At 33.1% G+C, this 20,159-nt stretch overlaps 1 protein-coding gene and 2 pseudogenes across 3 annotated transcripts in view; 2 read left to right on the top strand and 1 right to left on the bottom strand.

Moving 5' to 3' along the window:
* Nucleotides 1-20,159, bottom strand: part of LOC145277692 (uncharacterized) — a 335,325-nt gene that overhangs the window by 57,001 nt on the left and 258,165 nt on the right. For all 3 annotated transcript variants that reach the window (XM_080129379.1, XM_080129381.1, XM_080129380.1), the window contains one exon: nucleotides 18,316-18,435. In XM_080129379.1, the coding sequence (XP_079985505.1) occupies nucleotides 18,316-18,435 (120 nt within the window). The remainder of the gene's footprint in view (nucleotides 1-18,315; nucleotides 18,436-20,159) is intronic.
* Nucleotides 1,161-1,294, top strand: LOC145278520 (U2 spliceosomal RNA; annotated as a pseudogene).
* LOC145278594 (U2 spliceosomal RNA) lies at nucleotides 11,206-11,339 on the top strand (annotated as a pseudogene).

Raw genomic sequence — 20,159 nt, 5'->3', positions numbered from 1 at the left:
ATTGAATAGATAGGTTGAGAATTGTTCTCTCTCTCTCTTTCTCGCAACCTTACACACACAACCACACGCAAACATTCTGACTTTTATAGATATAATAGATCGATTATGCTAGATATATTTCCATATGTCTGAATACCCAATATACAAATTTTCAAATCTGTAGGTAAAAAATTTGTTGAATATATAGGTTGAGAATTGTTCTCTCTCTCTCACACACTCACATTCTCACTTTTATAGATATAATGTATAGATTATGCTAGATATATTTCTATATGTCTGAATACCCTATATACAAAGTTTAAAATCCGTAGATAAAAATACGTTGAGTATATAGGTTGAGAATTGTTCTCTCTCTCTCTTACGCACACACACACACACACACACACACACATTTTCACTTTTATAGATATAATAGATAGATTATGCTAGATATATTTCCATATGTCTGAATACCCTATATACAAATTTTCAAATCTGTAGATAAAAATGTATTGAATATATAGGTTGAGAATTGTTGTCTCTCTCTCTCTCTCTCTCTCTCTCTCTCTCTCTCTCTCTCTGGCTACCTCACACACACACACATTTTCACTTTTATAGATATAATAGATAGATTATGCTAGATATATTTCCATATGTCTGAATACCCTATATACAAACTTTCAAATCTGTAGATAAAAAATTTGTTGAGTATATAGGTTGAGAATTGTTCTCTCTCTCTCACACGAAACTGTGCGCTCGGCTTCTTCCCCCCCTTCCCACCCCAAATGCTTGGGAAACTGTGCACTGTTTTTGTTGGTTTTCAAGCTGCCTCTTTCCCCCCCCCCCACACACACAGTTTAACAGTAGTAGGAGGTCAAGAGAAAGAGGGTGAGAGAGAGAGAAGAATAAGTTGGTGAGAGAGAGAGAAAAGAGAAAGAGGGTGTTGGTTTTATATTTTTATTATCGTCTAATATTTTGAAAGCTGAATTTCTAATAAAATGTGCATCTATAGGAGATAATGCCTGGGAATGTGTTCCCCCCCCCCCACAGTTTAACAGTGGTGTGACGTCAAGAGAAAGAGGGTGAGAGAGAGGGAAGAGTAAGTGGGTGAGAGAGAGAAAGAGAGAGAAAAAAAAGAAAGACGGTGTTGGTTTTGTGAAAAAAGTTGTTATTTACAATTGTTCGCATTCTTGGCCTTTTGGTCAAGATCAAAGTGTAGTATCTGTTCTTCAGATGCTGCACTTCTATTTCTTGTTCTCTTTCGGTGGAGGAGAAATCCTCCACGACTGAGACAATTTTTATTTTTGTACCTTTTCTCCACGTTAAAAAACGACCCTGGTGTCTAACTCTGTCCCGTGGGGAGGCATAGTAAATAGGTACAATTGTTCGCCATTAGTGGATGTTGACGTCACGTCACGTGACATGACTAAGCGTTTTTTTTTTTTTAGTATGAATAACATTTTTTGTTTTAATTATAAAGTCTACACTTAATTTTATAGAAAATGATGTATATATAATAGAAAAAAAAAATTACTGGTTTTGTTGGATTCAAGTGGATCCCCCCCCCTCCAGTTTAAGAGATAGCAGGTCACGTGGTAATATACAAAATGGCTAGCGTAAATATAAAGATCGGTTTTTTTATCGACGAATATTTTGAAAGCTGAATTTTTTTTTATTCCTGTACAGTTTTTCCTGATATTTTTCGTTAAAACTCTTGTATAAATACTATTTTTAACCAGTTAAATACGCTGGAGACATTGTCATTGAGTTTAATAATCTCTAGAACAAAGCAGAAGAGAAATTACAAAAGTATCGGTAAAACAAAGTGTTTGTTTACATTTGTTCGCCATTACTGGATGTTGACGTCACGTCACGTGACATGACTAAGCGTTTTTGGATTATGTAATATTAACATTAAAATAACATTAAAATGACAGGTTTTTTGGGGGGCCCCCCTAGGAGAGAAATGATCAGTTCACCCCCTTTTAATGGTCCGTTTGGTGTGGAATTTCGATATTTGTCATGCGGGTGATCAAGGTTCAATATGATACATAATTTGTCAACTTTGGTTGTGTCTGTCAAAAGTTTGAGCTGACGTCACGTCACGTGACACGTATTGAATAACGGTAAAATGACAGGTTTTTTTGGGGGCCCCCCTAGGAGAAAAACGATCAGTTGACCCCTTTCTACTGGTCCGTTTGACGTGAAATTTCGATATTTGTCATCCGGGTGATCAAGGTGCAATATGATACCAAATTTGTCAACTCTGGTTCCGTCTTTCAAAAGTTTTAGCGTTACAAACAAACATACATACATACATACATACACACCGATTTTTGCCTTTTATATATATAGACTAGCAGGGCTACCCGGCGTTGCTCGGGACCGTATAAACAATGAAAAAACAAAAGCAGATATTGAACATATGTTTGATTCTTAGGGGAGAGGAATCTTTCATCTCTATGTATTATTTGTTTTATCTACCCTAGGACTGATATTGTTCATGTTTTATCCCTAGCATAGGTAATTTACAGCATGTATATGAAATTGTTTTACCTTAGGGAGAAGAGAACAGGTAATATACAACATAATGTGTCTATATTACATCCCTGGCAACGCCTAGAAACCAGCTAGAACATGTATTTCAGTCAATCTTTATTATATCCTGGGCTATGCCGGGAAACCAGCTAATCTCTTTTTAGTGACTTGACCACCAAAATACCTCCCTAAGTGTGTCCTTTCTTTTGAACTTATTAGATATAGGTATCTAGAAATGTGTGTGAAATTTTGTTGAATGCATTGTTCACTATGATTTTCTTAATGTTCTACACAATATCAACTGTAGCGAAATAACACAGTAAACTTAGTGTAGTGTTAGAATAAAGAGCAAAGGAAAAAATTAGAATCATATTTTGTAATTGCAAATCTAAATTTGCTAGCATGTACCAGTATTTGCCAGGTTGTGGAAATTTGGAACTTATAACATATGTAGTGGCCTTTTCCTAGATACCTATTGCTAAAAATTATACTTTCATTTTGTTAGAAAAATCTCTCTTCAGATGCCCTGCATCATTCAAAATAAAAACAAATATTTTTATAATTGTTTCAGTATATTGCTACACAATGTGAAAGTTTTTAACGTTTGTAAAAAAATCATGAATGTGCTTATATTGCAAAAAAGAAAATATCAGTGCACAGTATTGAAAGTGTTTGAGATTCAAAAGTCTGTAACATTTCTACTAACTTCATAAGATGTCATGTGAGAAACTGAATTGAATATCAAGACATTATCTGAAGCGTTTTTATTTTGGTGTAACATATGTGTTTACAGTGAACCTTAACTTTTAATAAACAGATTGGTATGCAATGACATAGGCTAAGAATCTTTAAAATATATATAAATTGGAAAAATGTGTGAACAAATGAAAAAAAACTGATCCGCTCAACTTGATGACATCAAGCACAGTAATATTTTAGTGAAGAAAATATGAAATTGATGTTCAGTGATTAGTTTGGATGAATGAGAAAATGTAATTGTTTGATGCATAAAAATAACTCAGTTGCTGTATTTGATATTAAGCAGCAAAATATAGTGATTTGAATATTTGGGAAAACATCAAACCAGATTATGTAAAAAGAAAAAAAAAAGATGAAATTAGAAAATATATATTTTATGTTTATGAGTTCTGCCAATCAAAATTTTGTGGCAGAAATTGGGTGATTACCATGCAATTTTATTTTGGTAAAATTCTTAAATTATTAGAATGTTTATTATAATTTCTAATTAGTGACTTGTTATAATCAAAATCCGCCCTAAAGAGTGTCCTTTCTTTTATTAGGTATCAGAGTAGGTATCAAGATTTCTACTTCTATACAAATGTGATATTTCAGATCTGTACATAAAAAATTTGTTGAATATATAGGTTGAGAATTGTTCTATGTCGCTCTCTCTCACACACACACGCATTCTCACTTTTATAGATATAATAGATAGATTACTCTAGATATATTTCCATATGTCTGAATACCCTATATACAAATTTTCAAATCTGTAGATAAAAAAATTTGTTGAGTATATAGGTTGAAAATTGTTCTATCTCTCTCTCTCACACACACATTCTCAATTTTAGAGATATAATAGATAGATTATGCTAGATATATTTCCATATGTCTGAATACCCTATATACAAATTTTCTAATCTGTAGATCCAATATTTGTTGAATATATAGGTTGAAAATTGTTCTTACTCTCTCTCTCTCTCTCTGGCTACCTCACACACACATTCTAACTTTTATAGATATAATAGATAGATTATGCTAGATATATTTCCATATGTGTGAATACCCTATATACAAATTTTCTAATTTGTAGATAAAAAATTTGTAGAGTGCATAGGTTGAGAATTGTTCTCTCTATCTCTCACACACACACATTCTAACTTTTAATGATATAATAGATTATGCTAGATATATTTCGATATTTCTGAATACCCTATATATAAAAATTTGTTGAATGTATAGGTTGAGAACTGTTCTCTCTCTCTCTCTCTCTCGCTCACACACACACACATTCTCACTTTTATACATATAATAGAAAGATTATCCTAGATATATTTCTATTTGTATGAATACTCTATATACAAATTTTAAAATCTGTAGATAAAGAATTTGTTGAGTATATGGGTTGAGAATTGTTCTCTCTCTCTCTCTCTCTCTCTCTCTCTCTCACACACACACACACATTCTCACTTTTATAGATATAATAGATTATGCTAGATATATTTCCATATGTCTGAATACCCTATATACAAATTTTCAAATCTGTAGATAAAAAATTTGTTGAGTATATAGGTTGAGAATTGTTCTCTCTCTCTATCACACACATTCTCACTTTTATAGATATAATAGACAGATTATGCCAGATATATTAAAATATGTCTGAATGCCCAATATACAAATTTTGAAATCTGTAGATAAAAAATTTGTTGTATACATAGGTTGACAATTGTCCTCTCTCTCACACACACACACATTCTCACTTTTATACATATAATAGATAGATTATGCTAGATATATTTCTATATGTCTGAACACCCTATATACAAATGTTCAAATCTGTGGATAAAAAATTTGTTGAATGTATAGGTTGAGAATTTTTATCTCTCTCTTTTTCTCTCTCTCTCTCTCGCTATCTCACACACACGCATTCTCACTTTTATAGATAAAATAGATAGATTATGCTAGATATATTTCCATATGTCTGAATACCCTATATACAAAGTTTCAAATCTGTAGATAAAAAAATTGTTGAATATATAGGTTTAGAATTGTTCTCTCTCTCTCTCACACACACATTCTAACTTTTGTAGTTATAATAGATAGATTATGCTAGATATATTTCCATATGTCTGAATACCCTATATACAAATTTTCTAAACTGTAGGTAAAAAATTTGTTGAGTATGTAGGTTAAGAATTGTTCTCTCTCTCTCTCTCACACACACACACACACACAAGTTCTCACTTTTATAGATATAATAGATAGATTATGCTAGATATATTTCTATATGTCTGCCTACCCTATATACAAATTTCCAAATCTGTGCCCAAAAATGTGTGGAATATATAGGTTGAGAATTGTTCTCTCTCTCTCTCTCTCTCACACATATTCTCACTTTTATAGGTTATATAGGTTGAGAATTTTTTGCTCTTTCCATCACTCACATTCACACTTTTATAGATATAATACATAGATTATGCCAGATATATTTACATATGTCTGAATACCCAATATACACATTTTCAAATCTGTAGATAAAAAATTAGTTGAATATATAGGTTGAGAATTGTTCTCTCTCTCTCTCTTTCTCTCTCTCTCACACACACATTCTCACTTTTATAGATATAATAGATAGATTATGCTAGATATATTTCCATACGTCTGAATACCCTATATCCAAATTTTCTAATATGTAGATAAAAAATTTGTTGAATATATAGGGTGAGAATTTTCCTTCGATATAATAGATAGATTACTCTAGATATATTTCCATATGTCTGAATACCCTATATACAAATTTTCAAATCTGTAGATAAAAAAATTTGTTGAGTATATAGGTTGAAAATTGTTCTCTCTCTCTCACACACACATTCTCAATTTTAGAGATATAATAGATAGATTATGCTAGATATATTTCCATATGTCTGAATACCCTATATACAAATTTTCTAATCTGTAGATCAAATATTTGTTGAATATATAGGTTGAAAATTGTTCTTACTCTCTCTCTCTCTCTCTCTGGCTACCTCACACACACATTCTAACTTTTATAGATATAATAGATAGATTATGCTAGATATATTTCCATATGTGTGAATACCCTATATACAAATTTTCTAATTTGTAGATAAAAAATTTGTAGAGTGCATAGGTTGAGAATTGTTCTCTCTATCTCTCACACACACACATTCTAACTTTTAAAGATATAATAGATTATGCTAGATATATTTCGATATTTCTGAATACCCTATATATAAAAATTTGTTGAATGTATAGGTTGAGAACTGTTCTCTCTCTCTCTCTCTCTCTCTCTCTCTCTCGCTCACACACACACACATTCTCACTTTTATAGATATAATAGAAAGATTATCCTAGATATATTTCTATTTGTATGAATACTCTATATACACATTTTAAAATCTGTAGATAAAGAAGTTGTTGAGTATATGGGTTGAGAATTGTTCTCTCTCTCTCTCTCTCTCTCTCTCTCTCTCTCACACACACACACACATTCTCACTTTTATAGATATAATAGATTATGCTAGATATATTTCCATATGTCTGAATACCCTATATACAAATTTTCAAATCTGTAGATAAAAAATTTGTTGAGTATATAGGTTGAGAATTGTTCTCTCTCTCTCTATCACACACATTCTCACTTTTATAGATATAATAGACAGATTATGCCAGATATATTAAAATATGTCTGAATGCCCAATATACAAATTTTGAAATCTGTAGATAAAAAATTTGTTGTATACATAGGTTGACAATTGTCCTCTCTCTCACACACACACACATTCTCACTTTTATACATATAATAGATAGATTATGCTAGATATATTTCTATATGTCTGAACACCCTATATACAAATGTTCAAATCTGTGGATAAAAAATTTGTTGAATGTATAGGTTGAGAATTTTTATCTCTCTCTTTTTCTCTCTCTCTCTCTCGCTATCTCACACACACGCATTCTCACTTTTATAGATAAAATAGATAGATTATGCTAGATATATTTCCATATGTCTGAATACCCTATATACAAAGTTTCAAATCTGTAGATAAAAAATTTGTTGAATATATAGGTTTAGAATTGTTCTCTCTCTCTCTCACACACACATTCTAACTTTTGTAGTTATAATAGATAGATTATGCTAGATATATTTCCATATGTCTGAATACCCTATATACAAATTTTCTAAACTGTAGGTAAAAAATTTGTTGAGTATGTAGGTTAAGAATTGTTCTCTCTCTCTCACACACACACACACACACACAAGTTCTCACTTTTATAGATATAATAGATAGATTATGCTAGATATATTTCTATATGTCTGCCAACCCTATATACAAATTTCCAAATCTGTGCCCAAAAATGTGTGGAATATATAGGTTGAGAATTGTTCTCTCTCTCTCTCTCTCACACATATTCTCACTTTTATAGGTTATATAGGTTGAGAATTTTTTGCTCTTTCCATCACTCACATTCACACTTTTATAGATATAATACATAGATTATGCCAGATATATTTACATATGTCTGAATACCCAATATACACATTTTCAAATCTGTAGATAAAAAATTAGTTGAATATATAGGTTGAGAATTGTTCTCTCTCTCTCTCTTTCTCTCTCTCTCACACACACATTCTCACTTTTATAGATATAATAGATAGATTATGCTAGATATATTTCCATACGTCTGAATACCCTATATCCAAATTTTCTAATATGTAGATAAAAAATTTGTTGAATATATAGGATGAGAATTTTCCTTCCTCTCTTTCTCTCTCTCTCTTTCTCACACACACACAAGCTGAAAATTGTTCTCTCTCTCTCTCTGACGCTCTCTCTCTCACACACACACACATGGTCATTTTATAGATATAATAGATAGGTTATGCTAGATATATTTCTATATGTCTGAATACCCTATATACAAATTTTTAAATCTGTAGATAAAAAATTTGTTGAGTATATAGGTTGAGAATTGTTCTTTCTCTCTCTCTCACACACACATTCTCACTTTTATAGATATAATAGATTATGCTAGATATATTTCCAAATGTCTGAATACCCTATATACAAATTTTCAAATCTGTAAAGATAGAATTTGTTGAATATATAGGTTGAGAATTGTTCTCTCTCTCTCTCTTTCACACACATTCTCACTTTTATAGATATAATAGATAGATTATGCTAGATATATTTCCTTATGTCTGAATACCCTATATACAAATTATCAAATCTGTAGATACAAAATTTGTTGAGTATATAGGTTGAGAATTGTTCTCTCTCTCTCTCTCTCTCTCACTCACTCACTCACTCACTCACTCACTCACAAACACACACACACATTCTACCTTTTATAGATATAATAGATTATGCTAGATATATTTCCATATGTCTGAATACCCTGTATACAAATTTTCAGATCTGTACATAAAAATTAGTTGAATATATAGGTTGAGAATTGTTCTCTCTCTCTCTTCTCTCTCTCTCTTTGACACACATTCTCACTTTTCTAGATATAATAGATAGATTATGCTAGATATATTTCCATATGTCTGAATACCCTATATACAAATTTTATAATCGGTAGATAAAAAATTTGTTGAATATATAGGGTGAGAATTGTACTTACTCTCTCTCTCTCTCTCTCTCTCTCTCTCTCTCTCACGCACACATTCTCACTTTTATGGATATAATAGATAGATTATGCTGAATATATTTCCATATGTCTGAATACCCTATATACAAATGGTCAAATCTGTAGATAACAAATTTATTGAATAGATAGGTTGAGAATTGTTCTCTCTCTCTCTCTCTCGCAACCTTACACACACAACCACACGCAAACATTCTGACTTTTATAGATATAATAGATCGATTATGCTAGATATATTTCCATATGTCTGAATACACAATATACAAATTTTCAAATCTGTAGGTAAAAAATTTGTTGAATATATAGGTTGAGAATTGTTCTCTCTCTCTCACACACTCACATTCTCACTTTTATAGATATAATGTATAGATTATGCTAGATATATTTCTATATGTCTGAATACCCTATATACAAAGTTTAAAATCCGTAGATAAAAATACGTTGAGTATATAGGTTGAGAATTGTTCTCTCTCTCTCTTACGCACACACACACACACACATTTTCACTTTTATAGATATAATAGATAGATTATGCTAGATATATTTCCATATGTCTGAATACCCTATATACAAATTTTCAAATCTGTAGATACAAAATTTGTTGAGTATATAGGTTGAGAATTGTTCTCTCTCTCTCTCTCTCTCACTCACTCACTCACTCACTCACTCACTCACAAACACACACACACATTCTACCTTTTATAGATATAATAGATTATGCTAGATATATTTCCATATGTCTGAATACCCTGTATACAAATTTTCAGATCTGTACATAAAAATTAGTTGAATATATAGGTTGAGAATTGTTCTCTCTCTCTCTTCTCTCTCTCTCTTTGACACACATTCTCACTTTTCTAGATATAATAGATAGATTATGCTAGATATATTTCCATATGTCTGAATACCCTATATACAAATTTTATAATCGGTAGATAAAAAATTTGTTGAATATATAGGGTGAGAATTGTACTTACTCTCTCTCTCTCTCTCTCTCTCTCTCTCTCTCTCTCACGCACACATTCTCACTTTTATGGATATAATAGATAGATTATGCTGAATATATTTCCATATGTCTGAATACCCTATATACAAATGGTCAAATCTGTAGATAACAAATTTATTGAATAGATAGGTTGAGAATTGTTCTCTCTCTCTCTCTCGCAACCTTACACACACAACCACACGCAAACATTCTGACTTTTATAGATATAATAGATCGATTATGCTAGATATATTTCCATATGTCTGAATACACAATATACAAATTTTCAAATCTGTAGGTAAAAAATTTGTTGAATATATAGGTTGAGAATTGTTCTCTCTCTCTCACACACTCACATTCTCACTTTTATAGATATAATGTATAGATTATGCTAGATATATTTCTATATGTCTGAATACCCTATATACAAAGTTTAAAATCCGTAGATAAAAATACGTTGAGTATATAGGTTGAGAATTGTTCTCTCTCTCTCTTACGCACACACACACACACACATTTTCACTTTTATAGATATAATAGATAGATTATGCTAGATATATTTCCATATGTCTGAATACCCTATATACAAATTTTCAAATCTGTAGATAAAAAATGTATTGAATATATAGGTTGAGAATTGTTCTCTCTCTCTCTCTCTCTCTCTCTCTCTCTCTCTCTCTCTCTCTCTCTCTGGCTACCTCACACACACACACATTTTCACTTTTATAGATATAATAGATAGATTATGCTAGATATATTTCCATATGTCTGAATACCCTATATACAAACTTTCAAATCTGTAGATAAAAAATTTGTTGAGTATATAGGTTGAGAATTGTTCTCTCTCTCTCACACGAAACTGTGCGCTCGGCTTCTTCCCCCCCTTCCCACCCCAAATGCTTGGGAAACTGTGCACTGTTTTTGTTGGTTTTCAAGCTGCCTCTCCCCCCCCCCCAAACACACAGTTTAACAGTAGTAGGAGGTCAAGAGAAAGAGGGTGAGAGAGAGAGAAGAGTAAGTTGGTGAGAGAGAGAGAAAAGAGAAAGAGGGTGTTGGTTTTATATTTTTATTATCGTCTAATATTTTGAAAGCTGAATTTCTAATAAAATGTGCATCTATAGGAGATAATGCCTGGGAATGTGTTCCCCCCCCCACAGTTTAACAGTGGTGTGACGTCAAGAGAAAGAGGGTGAGAGAGAGGGAAGAGTAAGTGGGTGAGAGAGAGAAAGAGAGAGAAAAAAAAGTAAAAACGGTGTTGGTTTTGTGAAAAAAGTTGTTATTTACAATTGTTCGCATTCTTGGCTTTTTGGTCAAGATCAAAGTGTAGTATCTGTTCTTCAGATGCTGCACTTCTATTTCTTGTTCTCTTTCGGTGGAGGAGAAATCCTCCACGACTGAGACAATTTTTATTTTTGTACCTTTTCTCCACGTTAAAAAACGACCCTGGTGTCTAACTCTGTCCCGTGGGGAGGCATAGTAAATAGGTACAATTGTTCGCCATTAGTGGATGTTGACGTCACGTCACGTGACATGACTAAGCGTTTTTTTTTTTTTAGTATGAATAACATTTTTTGTTTTAATTATAAAGTCTACACTTAATTTTATAGAAAATGATGTATATATAATAGAAAAAAAAAATTACTGGTTTTGTTGGATTCAAGTGGATCCCCCCCCCTCCAGTTTAAGAGATAGCAGGTCACGTGGTAATATACAAAATGGCTAGCGTAAATATAAAGATCGGTTTTTTTATCGACGAATATTTTGAAAGCTGAATTTTTTTTTATTCCTGTACATTTTTTCCTGATATTTTTCGTTAAAACTCTTGTATAAATACTATTTTTAACCAGTTAAATACGCTGGAGACATTGTCATGGAGTTTAATAATCTCTAGAACAAAGCAGAAGAGAAATTACAAAAGTATCGGTAAAACAAAGTGTTTGTTTACATTTGTTGGCCATTACTGGATGTTGACGTCACGTCACGTGACATTACTAAGCGTTTTTGGATTATGTAATATTAACATTAAAATGACAGGTTTTTGGGGGGGCCCCCCTAGGAGAGAAATGATCAGTTCACCCCCTTTTAATGGTCCGTTTGGTGTGGAATTTCGATATTTGTCATGCGGGTGATCAAGGTTCAATATGATACATAATTTGTCAACTTTGGTTGTGTCTGTCAAAAGTTTGAGCTGACGTCACGTCACGTGACACGTATTGAATAACGTTAAAATGACAGGTTTTTTGGGGGGCCCCCCTAGGAGAAAAACGATCAGTTGACCCCTTTCTACTGGTCCGTTTGACGTGAAATTTCGATATTTGTCATCCGGGTGATCAAGGTGCAATATGATACCAAATTTGTCAACTCTGGTTCCGTCTTTCAAAAGTTTTAGCGTTACAAACAAACATACATACATACATACATACATACATACATACACACCGATTTTTGCCTTTTATATATATAGATGATACTCCTCGCAGGCAGCTTTAATGTACGTCAGAGGCTCAGCGTAGCCGACATTTTACTGAGCTGACGTCACGTCACGTGACAGCTAATGAATAATGTTAAAATGACAGGTTTTTTGGGGGGCCCCCCTGGGAGAAAAATGATCAGTTAACCCCCTTCTAGTTGTCCGTTTGACGTGAAATTTCGATATTTGTCATCCGGGTGATCAAGGTGCAATATGCTACCTAATTTGTCAACTTTGGTTGTGTCTGTCAAAAGTTTTAGCGTTACAAACAAACATACATACATACATACATACACACCGATTTTTGCCTTTTATATATATAGAAGATATATATATAGAATATAGAAGAAGAAGATGGCTTGAATTAAAGTTTAAACAGAATATTCATTTCGAACGTGCTCCTATTATATAAAAGAATCCACTATTGATTTTATACACCGGGCTTTTCTGCTTGTGCGGTAATAACACTTCTCAAATGCACTTGTGATGTTAGGCTGTATAAGGCGTTAACTTTAGCCAAAACCGCCTGCTCCTTCTTTCATCAGATTTTTTTTCAATTATCTACATTTTTTGAAGACATTCCGATACAAAACATATCTGCCAGCAGTGTTCTTAGATACATATGTGAAATCTCAAAGAAATCATCTCAGCCGTTTAGTAATCCATATGGCACGAACACGCACACACACAGATACACGCATACAAAGTTCCTTTATATTATAATAGATAGCTAAATGTTGCGGAAATGACGTGTGCCAAGTTCGAATCTTGTCGTGTTTGTTGAGTGTCATGCTTCATGGTTCTTGTGAGCTGCGACGTTGTTTGGCTGTGGAAATAATTTTATCACATTCTGAACACACACACACACACACACACACACACACACACACACACACACACACACACACACACACATATATATAATTGGGTAAGGCATATGCATATTTATTAGTTTGTTTATTTTGTTTACTTGTTACATTGCAATACCTGGTTTTTATTGTCAACCTTTCCATGGAATAACTTCATGCAATATGGAAAAGTAAGACCTAGATAAGTCTTGCTCATTCTTACATTGTCAGGCATAGGTATGTAGTCTCACGACTGACTTATGCTCTTGTGTCTAAATGCAATTGTTGGCAAAATTTCGTTTCCGCTAAAATTCTAATGAACATATTTTTTATTACAGTAACAATGATTTATTTTGTGTGGGCGCACTTCCGGTTTGTAACATATGTTAAACGTTTATAAATGGAAAAATGGATTATAGACAACAGTCAGCAAATAAATCTTAGAAAACATAAATATATATATATATATATATATATATATATATATATATATATATATATATATATACATAGGAAAATCAGTTTAACAATGCAAAAGTGATATCTGAAAAAAAAAAGTATAAAACATATTATGTCTTTCTATTTAAAGAGATGTCGTTTTATGAGAGGGGGCAGGAAGTTGGTCGGAGAAAGAAGGTTGCGTTTCTGTCGAGTACTTCCGTTTTGGGATAAAAACAGCTGTAATTTCCCGGCATGCACTACGGCAACAGCTGGCAATTAAGACGACACGTCCCAATTATCGCCTGCTCTGTTTTGGGGAGAAGATTTATTTTTATTTACTTTGATTTTCATTTTTTTCTTCTTTTATTTGAAAACAAAAACTTAAATGTGTTTTTGTTCTCTTTTATTCACTTGAATTTCGTTTGAATTATTTTGGCTTAGCCATTTTTATTTTTCGCGTCTTTCGTCTTCTTACGGTATACGACGTATAAACTACAGTCGGTTAGAGATTAAGGAATACAAGTTTTGTTTTTCATTTTTCTGTTCTTTATCCAATTTAACGGCATTTTAACACTTTTGGAGTTATTTATTGCTGAAATGATATTACATATAACAATCAGTATTTTGTTTACGATTAATTGAAAATAAGTTGCTTTTTACCCATACATGCATGTGGGTTCATACCTTCCCCATCAATATTAGTATGTAATCGAATACATTGGGTTTGATAGAATTTGAAACCGCTCGACGGATGAGAAAGAGGGAAGATAAATGAAGCGAGAATGAGAAAGAGAGAGAAAAGAAAGAGAGAGAGAGTGTGTGTGTGTGTGTGTGTGAGAGAGAGAGAGAGAGAGAGAGAGAGAGAGAGAGAGAGAGAGAGAGAGAGAGAGAGAGTATAAATATTGTCCTAATGGGTCAAGGGTTGCAAATTGTTTTGCTTTCTTTTAACAATGCCGTTATTATTATTATTATTATTATTATTATTATTATTATTATTATTATTATATATATATATTTTTTTTACTAAATTTTATTTTATTTTCTAAGGGTAGGAATTCTATAACGAACGAATACAGATTTACTTCCCTTGCTTTTCAAAATATTGTTTTTCTCTTCCAAATAAAGAGAAGTGTGTAATAAACGAATACACAATTACTTTAATAAAAAATGGCGGTTATGCAAAAATAAATCCGACGAGAAAAGTTATTTTTCTGAAAGGAATTAACTCAAATTACATTTTAGTGTTCTTAATAATATGGACCAACGTTCAGCAAAATAAAATGGCTATTCAGAATTCAATATTGATTTTGTAGGAAGGAGCACACCAATAATTCATATAATACGTTAAAGCAATTTCATGTTTGTACGTATATTATCGCATCTATTTTAAAAGTTGGAATCGCCTGATCGCCGACGATACAATGCAATAAATATAAATAAATAAATAAATAAATAATAAATAAATAAATAAATAAATAAATAAAAATAAAATAAAGTTTTTTTTATCTGAATCTAGTGACCCTATTAAGCAGCAGTAAAGTTAGAATTAAAATACAATTTCATAGCCTTGGGACTAGGATCAAACTGTCGTATCTGCTAATTCTGCTAATGAAGGTTTCCTTTAGCTCCCCGTGCACTTTAAGTCAACGTCGTAATGATCACGTGATTTAATAATGTCTTTTTTTTTAGGATAAGAATAATTATATTTGTAACGGGACGCGGAGGTGCGTATGTTAGCAGCAGCAGCAGCAGCAGCAGCAGCAGCAGCTGCAGCAGCCACATTACTGAGAATATTATTGTTAGCAATGGCCGAAATAATGACGAAATAATGTTTGTTCTGTGCTCTTTTTTAATGTAGAATCCTAAATATTAACATTTTATTTAATACTGCATTTGTCAACGCAAAACATATGTATCTCTTATGGTGCAACATTTACTACACCGGTTTTCGTCAGATCACCGAAGTTAAGCAATGTTGAGCCTGGCTATTACCAGATGGGTGACCATTTGGGAATTCTAGGCGCTGTATGTGCTCTTATCTCAACATTGTTTCCAGTTGTCCTGAACCTCCATTTGCCACTGGTACTTAACAACTCAGGAGAAATGTGGACGGAGATTGCGCAACTCTTGCTACAAAAATCTTACGCACAGGCACTCTTACAGTGGGTATCCATAGTCTATCAAGACTGAAGGAAGCTATGTATAGAGGGTTCGTAACGTATTTGACGACAGATTTATACATACACAAAAATGACTCCTAAAATATAAATTAGTCAACCATAGACCAGGGCAACTCGAAGGCTCCCTTTTTATTAGCTACGACATTAAATGTGTATGGAAGAGCGCCACTCCTTTTCCAGGATTACTCTACTGCCCTTTTTAACACCGAATGTTCAGCAAGAGAAGATTGAATCCTGGTCTCCCAGTCCATTCTTACTATTATGCCAAATGGGCCGGTTAAAAACGACTCTTAGAAACTAAACTAATAATGTCTTTTTTTTTTAGGATAAGAATAATTATATTTGTAACGGGACGCGGACGTGCGTATGTTAGCAGCAGCAGCAGCAGCAGCAGCAGCAGCTGCAGCAGCCACATGCAAATGGCCAAGCCAACCGCGCGATAGAACAGCAGAGATAAAAAGGAGACACGTGTTCAGAGAATAGGTATTCGAAAGGTATTCGATACGTATTCGAAGCTCGAGAGAGTGGAAATAGACGTGTTACACATGTGGCCCAGGAGCGACAGGAAAAAACGTGTCCTAAACATGGCCGGATAAGGACAAAGTACCACGTGTTCGACACGGCAGAGTCTTATTAATCACATTTAAGGGCGAGAAGACTTTTGAATAAGAAACAAGGCGTGATTCTGGAAGTACCCGTAAATAAATGTCTGTTGGTTAGTAAGTCGATTTCTTTCCTTGTCTTTGTTTCCTTGCGACTTTCTGCATTCAACGTATGGGTTCCGATCGTTGACAGATAACGACTATTGTCTTGTAATTTTATTCGTTAAAGCCTCGTAAATCTTCAAATGATAACAATGCATACCAAGAAAAAAAGATATTTTCGTCAAAAACTTCTATAGTAACTTGATATTTCATTATGAATTATAATTACCAAGCATTTGATTTTACAGCTAGTAGAAAATGTCTGCACTTTTCTGTCGAGTATGGATCGCCTACACACTAAGGATATATGAACCTTGTTCATACTGGACATTTCTAAAACTATGGAGCCGTTCAGGGATTATTTAGTGTTATGAGAGTGTTTATTAACCCTTTTCACGACTACGATTTTATATAGCGTAGTTTAAACTGTTTAGATCTTAAAGGCTAGGAGATCATTTGTTATGGGTCATGTGGGAGGTGACGGTAGTTCAGTGGTTAACAACAAGGACTGACAATTTGGGTGTCTCAAGTTCGAATCCAATTCGTTCCACAAAACTCACTTTAACCTAAGATGTTGGTACCATTCTCGTGGTCCATACCGTAAGTACCCGATGTCTTTCTAGAAAGAATTCTGACAAGAAAAAAATCGGGGAAACCAATGACAACAGCAGAATCTTAAGATTCATACGATGATGATGATGAATGATAATGATGGTGCTGATGATGGGTTATATGATCATAAATACGACAATGTCTACAGTACCGATAAAGCAATTTCCCTTAATCTTTCCCGGCGTAAAATGACCTGTACTCTACACTTTACACTTGCCTCTGATATCGTTATTGTTAACGTTTCAGATTGTCTCTTTTGATGCACACGGTTCTTTTGCAACCGACTTCATCGACTTGATAGGATTACCACCAACGGTGTGCTGTATTTGCCGAATAAATTCAGGTGTTCTAATGCTATCATTGTGTCTAGAATGTTTTGTTTCAAAATGTTTTGATAATGCTGATTATTTTCCGTCCCAAACATTTAATTCTTTGCGAACTTCATAAACGACTTTTAAAAATGGCCCCGTTCCTAATTTGCTATATTCAGTTTTTACAGTCGCGATGACTGAGTGTCTCTTTATTCGTTGTGTACTTATACGGGTTGCCATTGTTAATTATGAAATGTAGAAAATATAAATTCAAATAATATTCATGGTATGGTTAAAAATAATATACACTCTTAAATACTTTACGCACCATTTATGAAATCTTGATGATAAGCGATTAAAATGCAGGACGTCGGTTTTTACCAGATTAATGCAGAGAGTAGAAAGTGACCTTGCGTTTACTTTCTGCAACCTCGTAACTTTCTTATTTTCTCCTTTAATCCTCGTATTTCATTAGCGATGTGTTTGAAAAAGAGGGACGAATTGCTGATTTTTGGGTCAGATTTTGTCCATATAACACTCATCATTGCCTAACCTTTAACCTTTAAGTGGTATATTTTACTTTACTACATCAAGTGGTTTCATGCCTCGTCTGGAGAAATTTACATGAAAAAATAACGTACATTCCATGAACAATGCTTCTGATAAAGGGGGAAGGATTGCTGTTTTCTGTGTCGGATTTTATTTATATAACACTTATCTTTGGATAAGTTTTGATCTCAAAGTAATATTTGTTTCAACCTCCTTATATCAAGTGGTTTCATGCTTTGTCTATGGCAATTTCCATTAAAAAAAATATTTTAAAAATTACCTACTTTTTGTCGTTCGGTTCCAGAGAAAGAATACGATGCAAACAGATACGACCAGACAGAGGGAGCTGAGAACAATGGCCGCTGTGGCTTTCATCCCAGATTTCGGAAGAGTCGTGCTTCTTTCTGCAGGCGAAAAGATTAGCCAGGAAATAAAGAAAAAAACAAAAAACAAACAAAAATAAAACAGATTAATATAATTTACATAATCAGATATCATTTATAATATTCATTTAAAGAACATTATTAGCTGATATTATCTCTTAACAGAATTTTAAAAATACTTTTGTCAAAATATCTATTGTAATAAATCCGTGGCTTTATTGCTGTCGTGCTATAATGTGGTTCTGTTCAGTTCTGGGAGGTCCACCTTCACAGGATATGAGAGGTTGTTGGTTCGTTGCTAGTCGCCTAGTGCGCCCATGTTAGAGAGTTCCGGATCTGCTCAAGCACTTTTGTAGGCCAGAATGCATTTCATCAAGGGCGCCTGTTTTTCATACTCCCACCTGTGTCTAACGTCTATCATAGGAAGTAAATAATTATTCTAGTTGAAACAGTATATCTGTAACCCTTTTTCTTATGTGGACTTTTTCATCGATGACTAGCTATTCAGTAACACTATTAAAAAAATCATGTTGCTTCTGACCTTAGTAATTCCTCACTAAGGTCTGTCCACTTTTCTTTTATCCTCTATGACAATAGACTTTTCATTCTTTCATTATAATATCACGTTGGATATTCGTTTTCTACTTTAATTCTCAACTTGGCAATTGTACCCCTTACGGAGAATATAACAGTTTCGACAAGAATTTAAAGATCACAATAATACTAAAGCTTAGTGAATCAACATTGTTTTTTTTTTTTTTTTTGACAAGCAATGCTCCTTTGAATTAAGTTCTCTTTGTATTATGAATGCCATCTTTTCGGACTAGTAAATATCGTTTTATATCCCTGTTCTTAAAATCCTTTATTCGGTGTAGTGAGTATGTTGAGCTCAGTGTGTAATAATCCTTCGAGCAGAGAAATACTTACATTTTTTGCTTGTATTTCAGAACAATACCGACATCGGATCCTTTTTTTTTTTACTACAGAAAAGGGGAAAAAGGCTACGGAAACTTGCATAAAGATTTGCTATTTGTATGAGGAGAATGTTGTTCTAGAGCGGTTGTGCCAGAAATGGTTTGCTCGATTCCGAAAAGGAAAAAAATTCAGTGAAAGATGCTCCTCGCTCTAACTGGCTAAATATGTTCCTCGGTAATTAAGTAAAAACGAGTTGAACAAGATTGCCGTTTGACAATTAGACAAATCGCAAACATTCCCATGATTTCCAAATCGAATATAGAAAATAAAGTGCATAAGCTCGGTTATATTTCTAAACTTGGTGTTTGGGTTCACCATAAACTGGCAAAAGCAAAAAAGAAAAAAAATGAACGAACTTTTTGTCCAACCCAATAATTTAATGACAAAGATGTATGGTAAAATATTCTTTAGCTTTGGTATATATTTATGAGTGGAACAAATACCGTTTTTTTTTCTAGCAATAATTTACGGCCAAAAGAAAAATAATTAATCGATAGTAATGCTACGAACCTGCTATTGATGTCGTGACAAGATTCCATTGAATTTTAAGCACATTTGCTCCAATATGTCTTCACTATAAGCAGGAGATGATAAGCTAAGATTTATCATGATTGTCACAATACCATAATCTATTTCGAATCCAAACTCCTTAATTATTCGGACCAACTAATCCCAAAGCCACTACACATGAAAATCATTGTGATTATTATTATTATTATTATTATTATTATTATTATTATTATTATTATTATTGGCTCACAAGGAGATTT

This window comes from Euprymna scolopes, chromosome 6 (assembly GCF_053919585.1).
Source record: "Euprymna scolopes isolate OS-2025 chromosome 6, ASM5391958v1, whole genome shotgun sequence".
Taxonomy (NCBI): domain Eukaryota; kingdom Metazoa; phylum Mollusca; class Cephalopoda; order Sepiida; family Sepiolidae; genus Euprymna; species Euprymna scolopes.
This window is presented reverse-complemented; position numbering and strand designations above follow the sequence as displayed.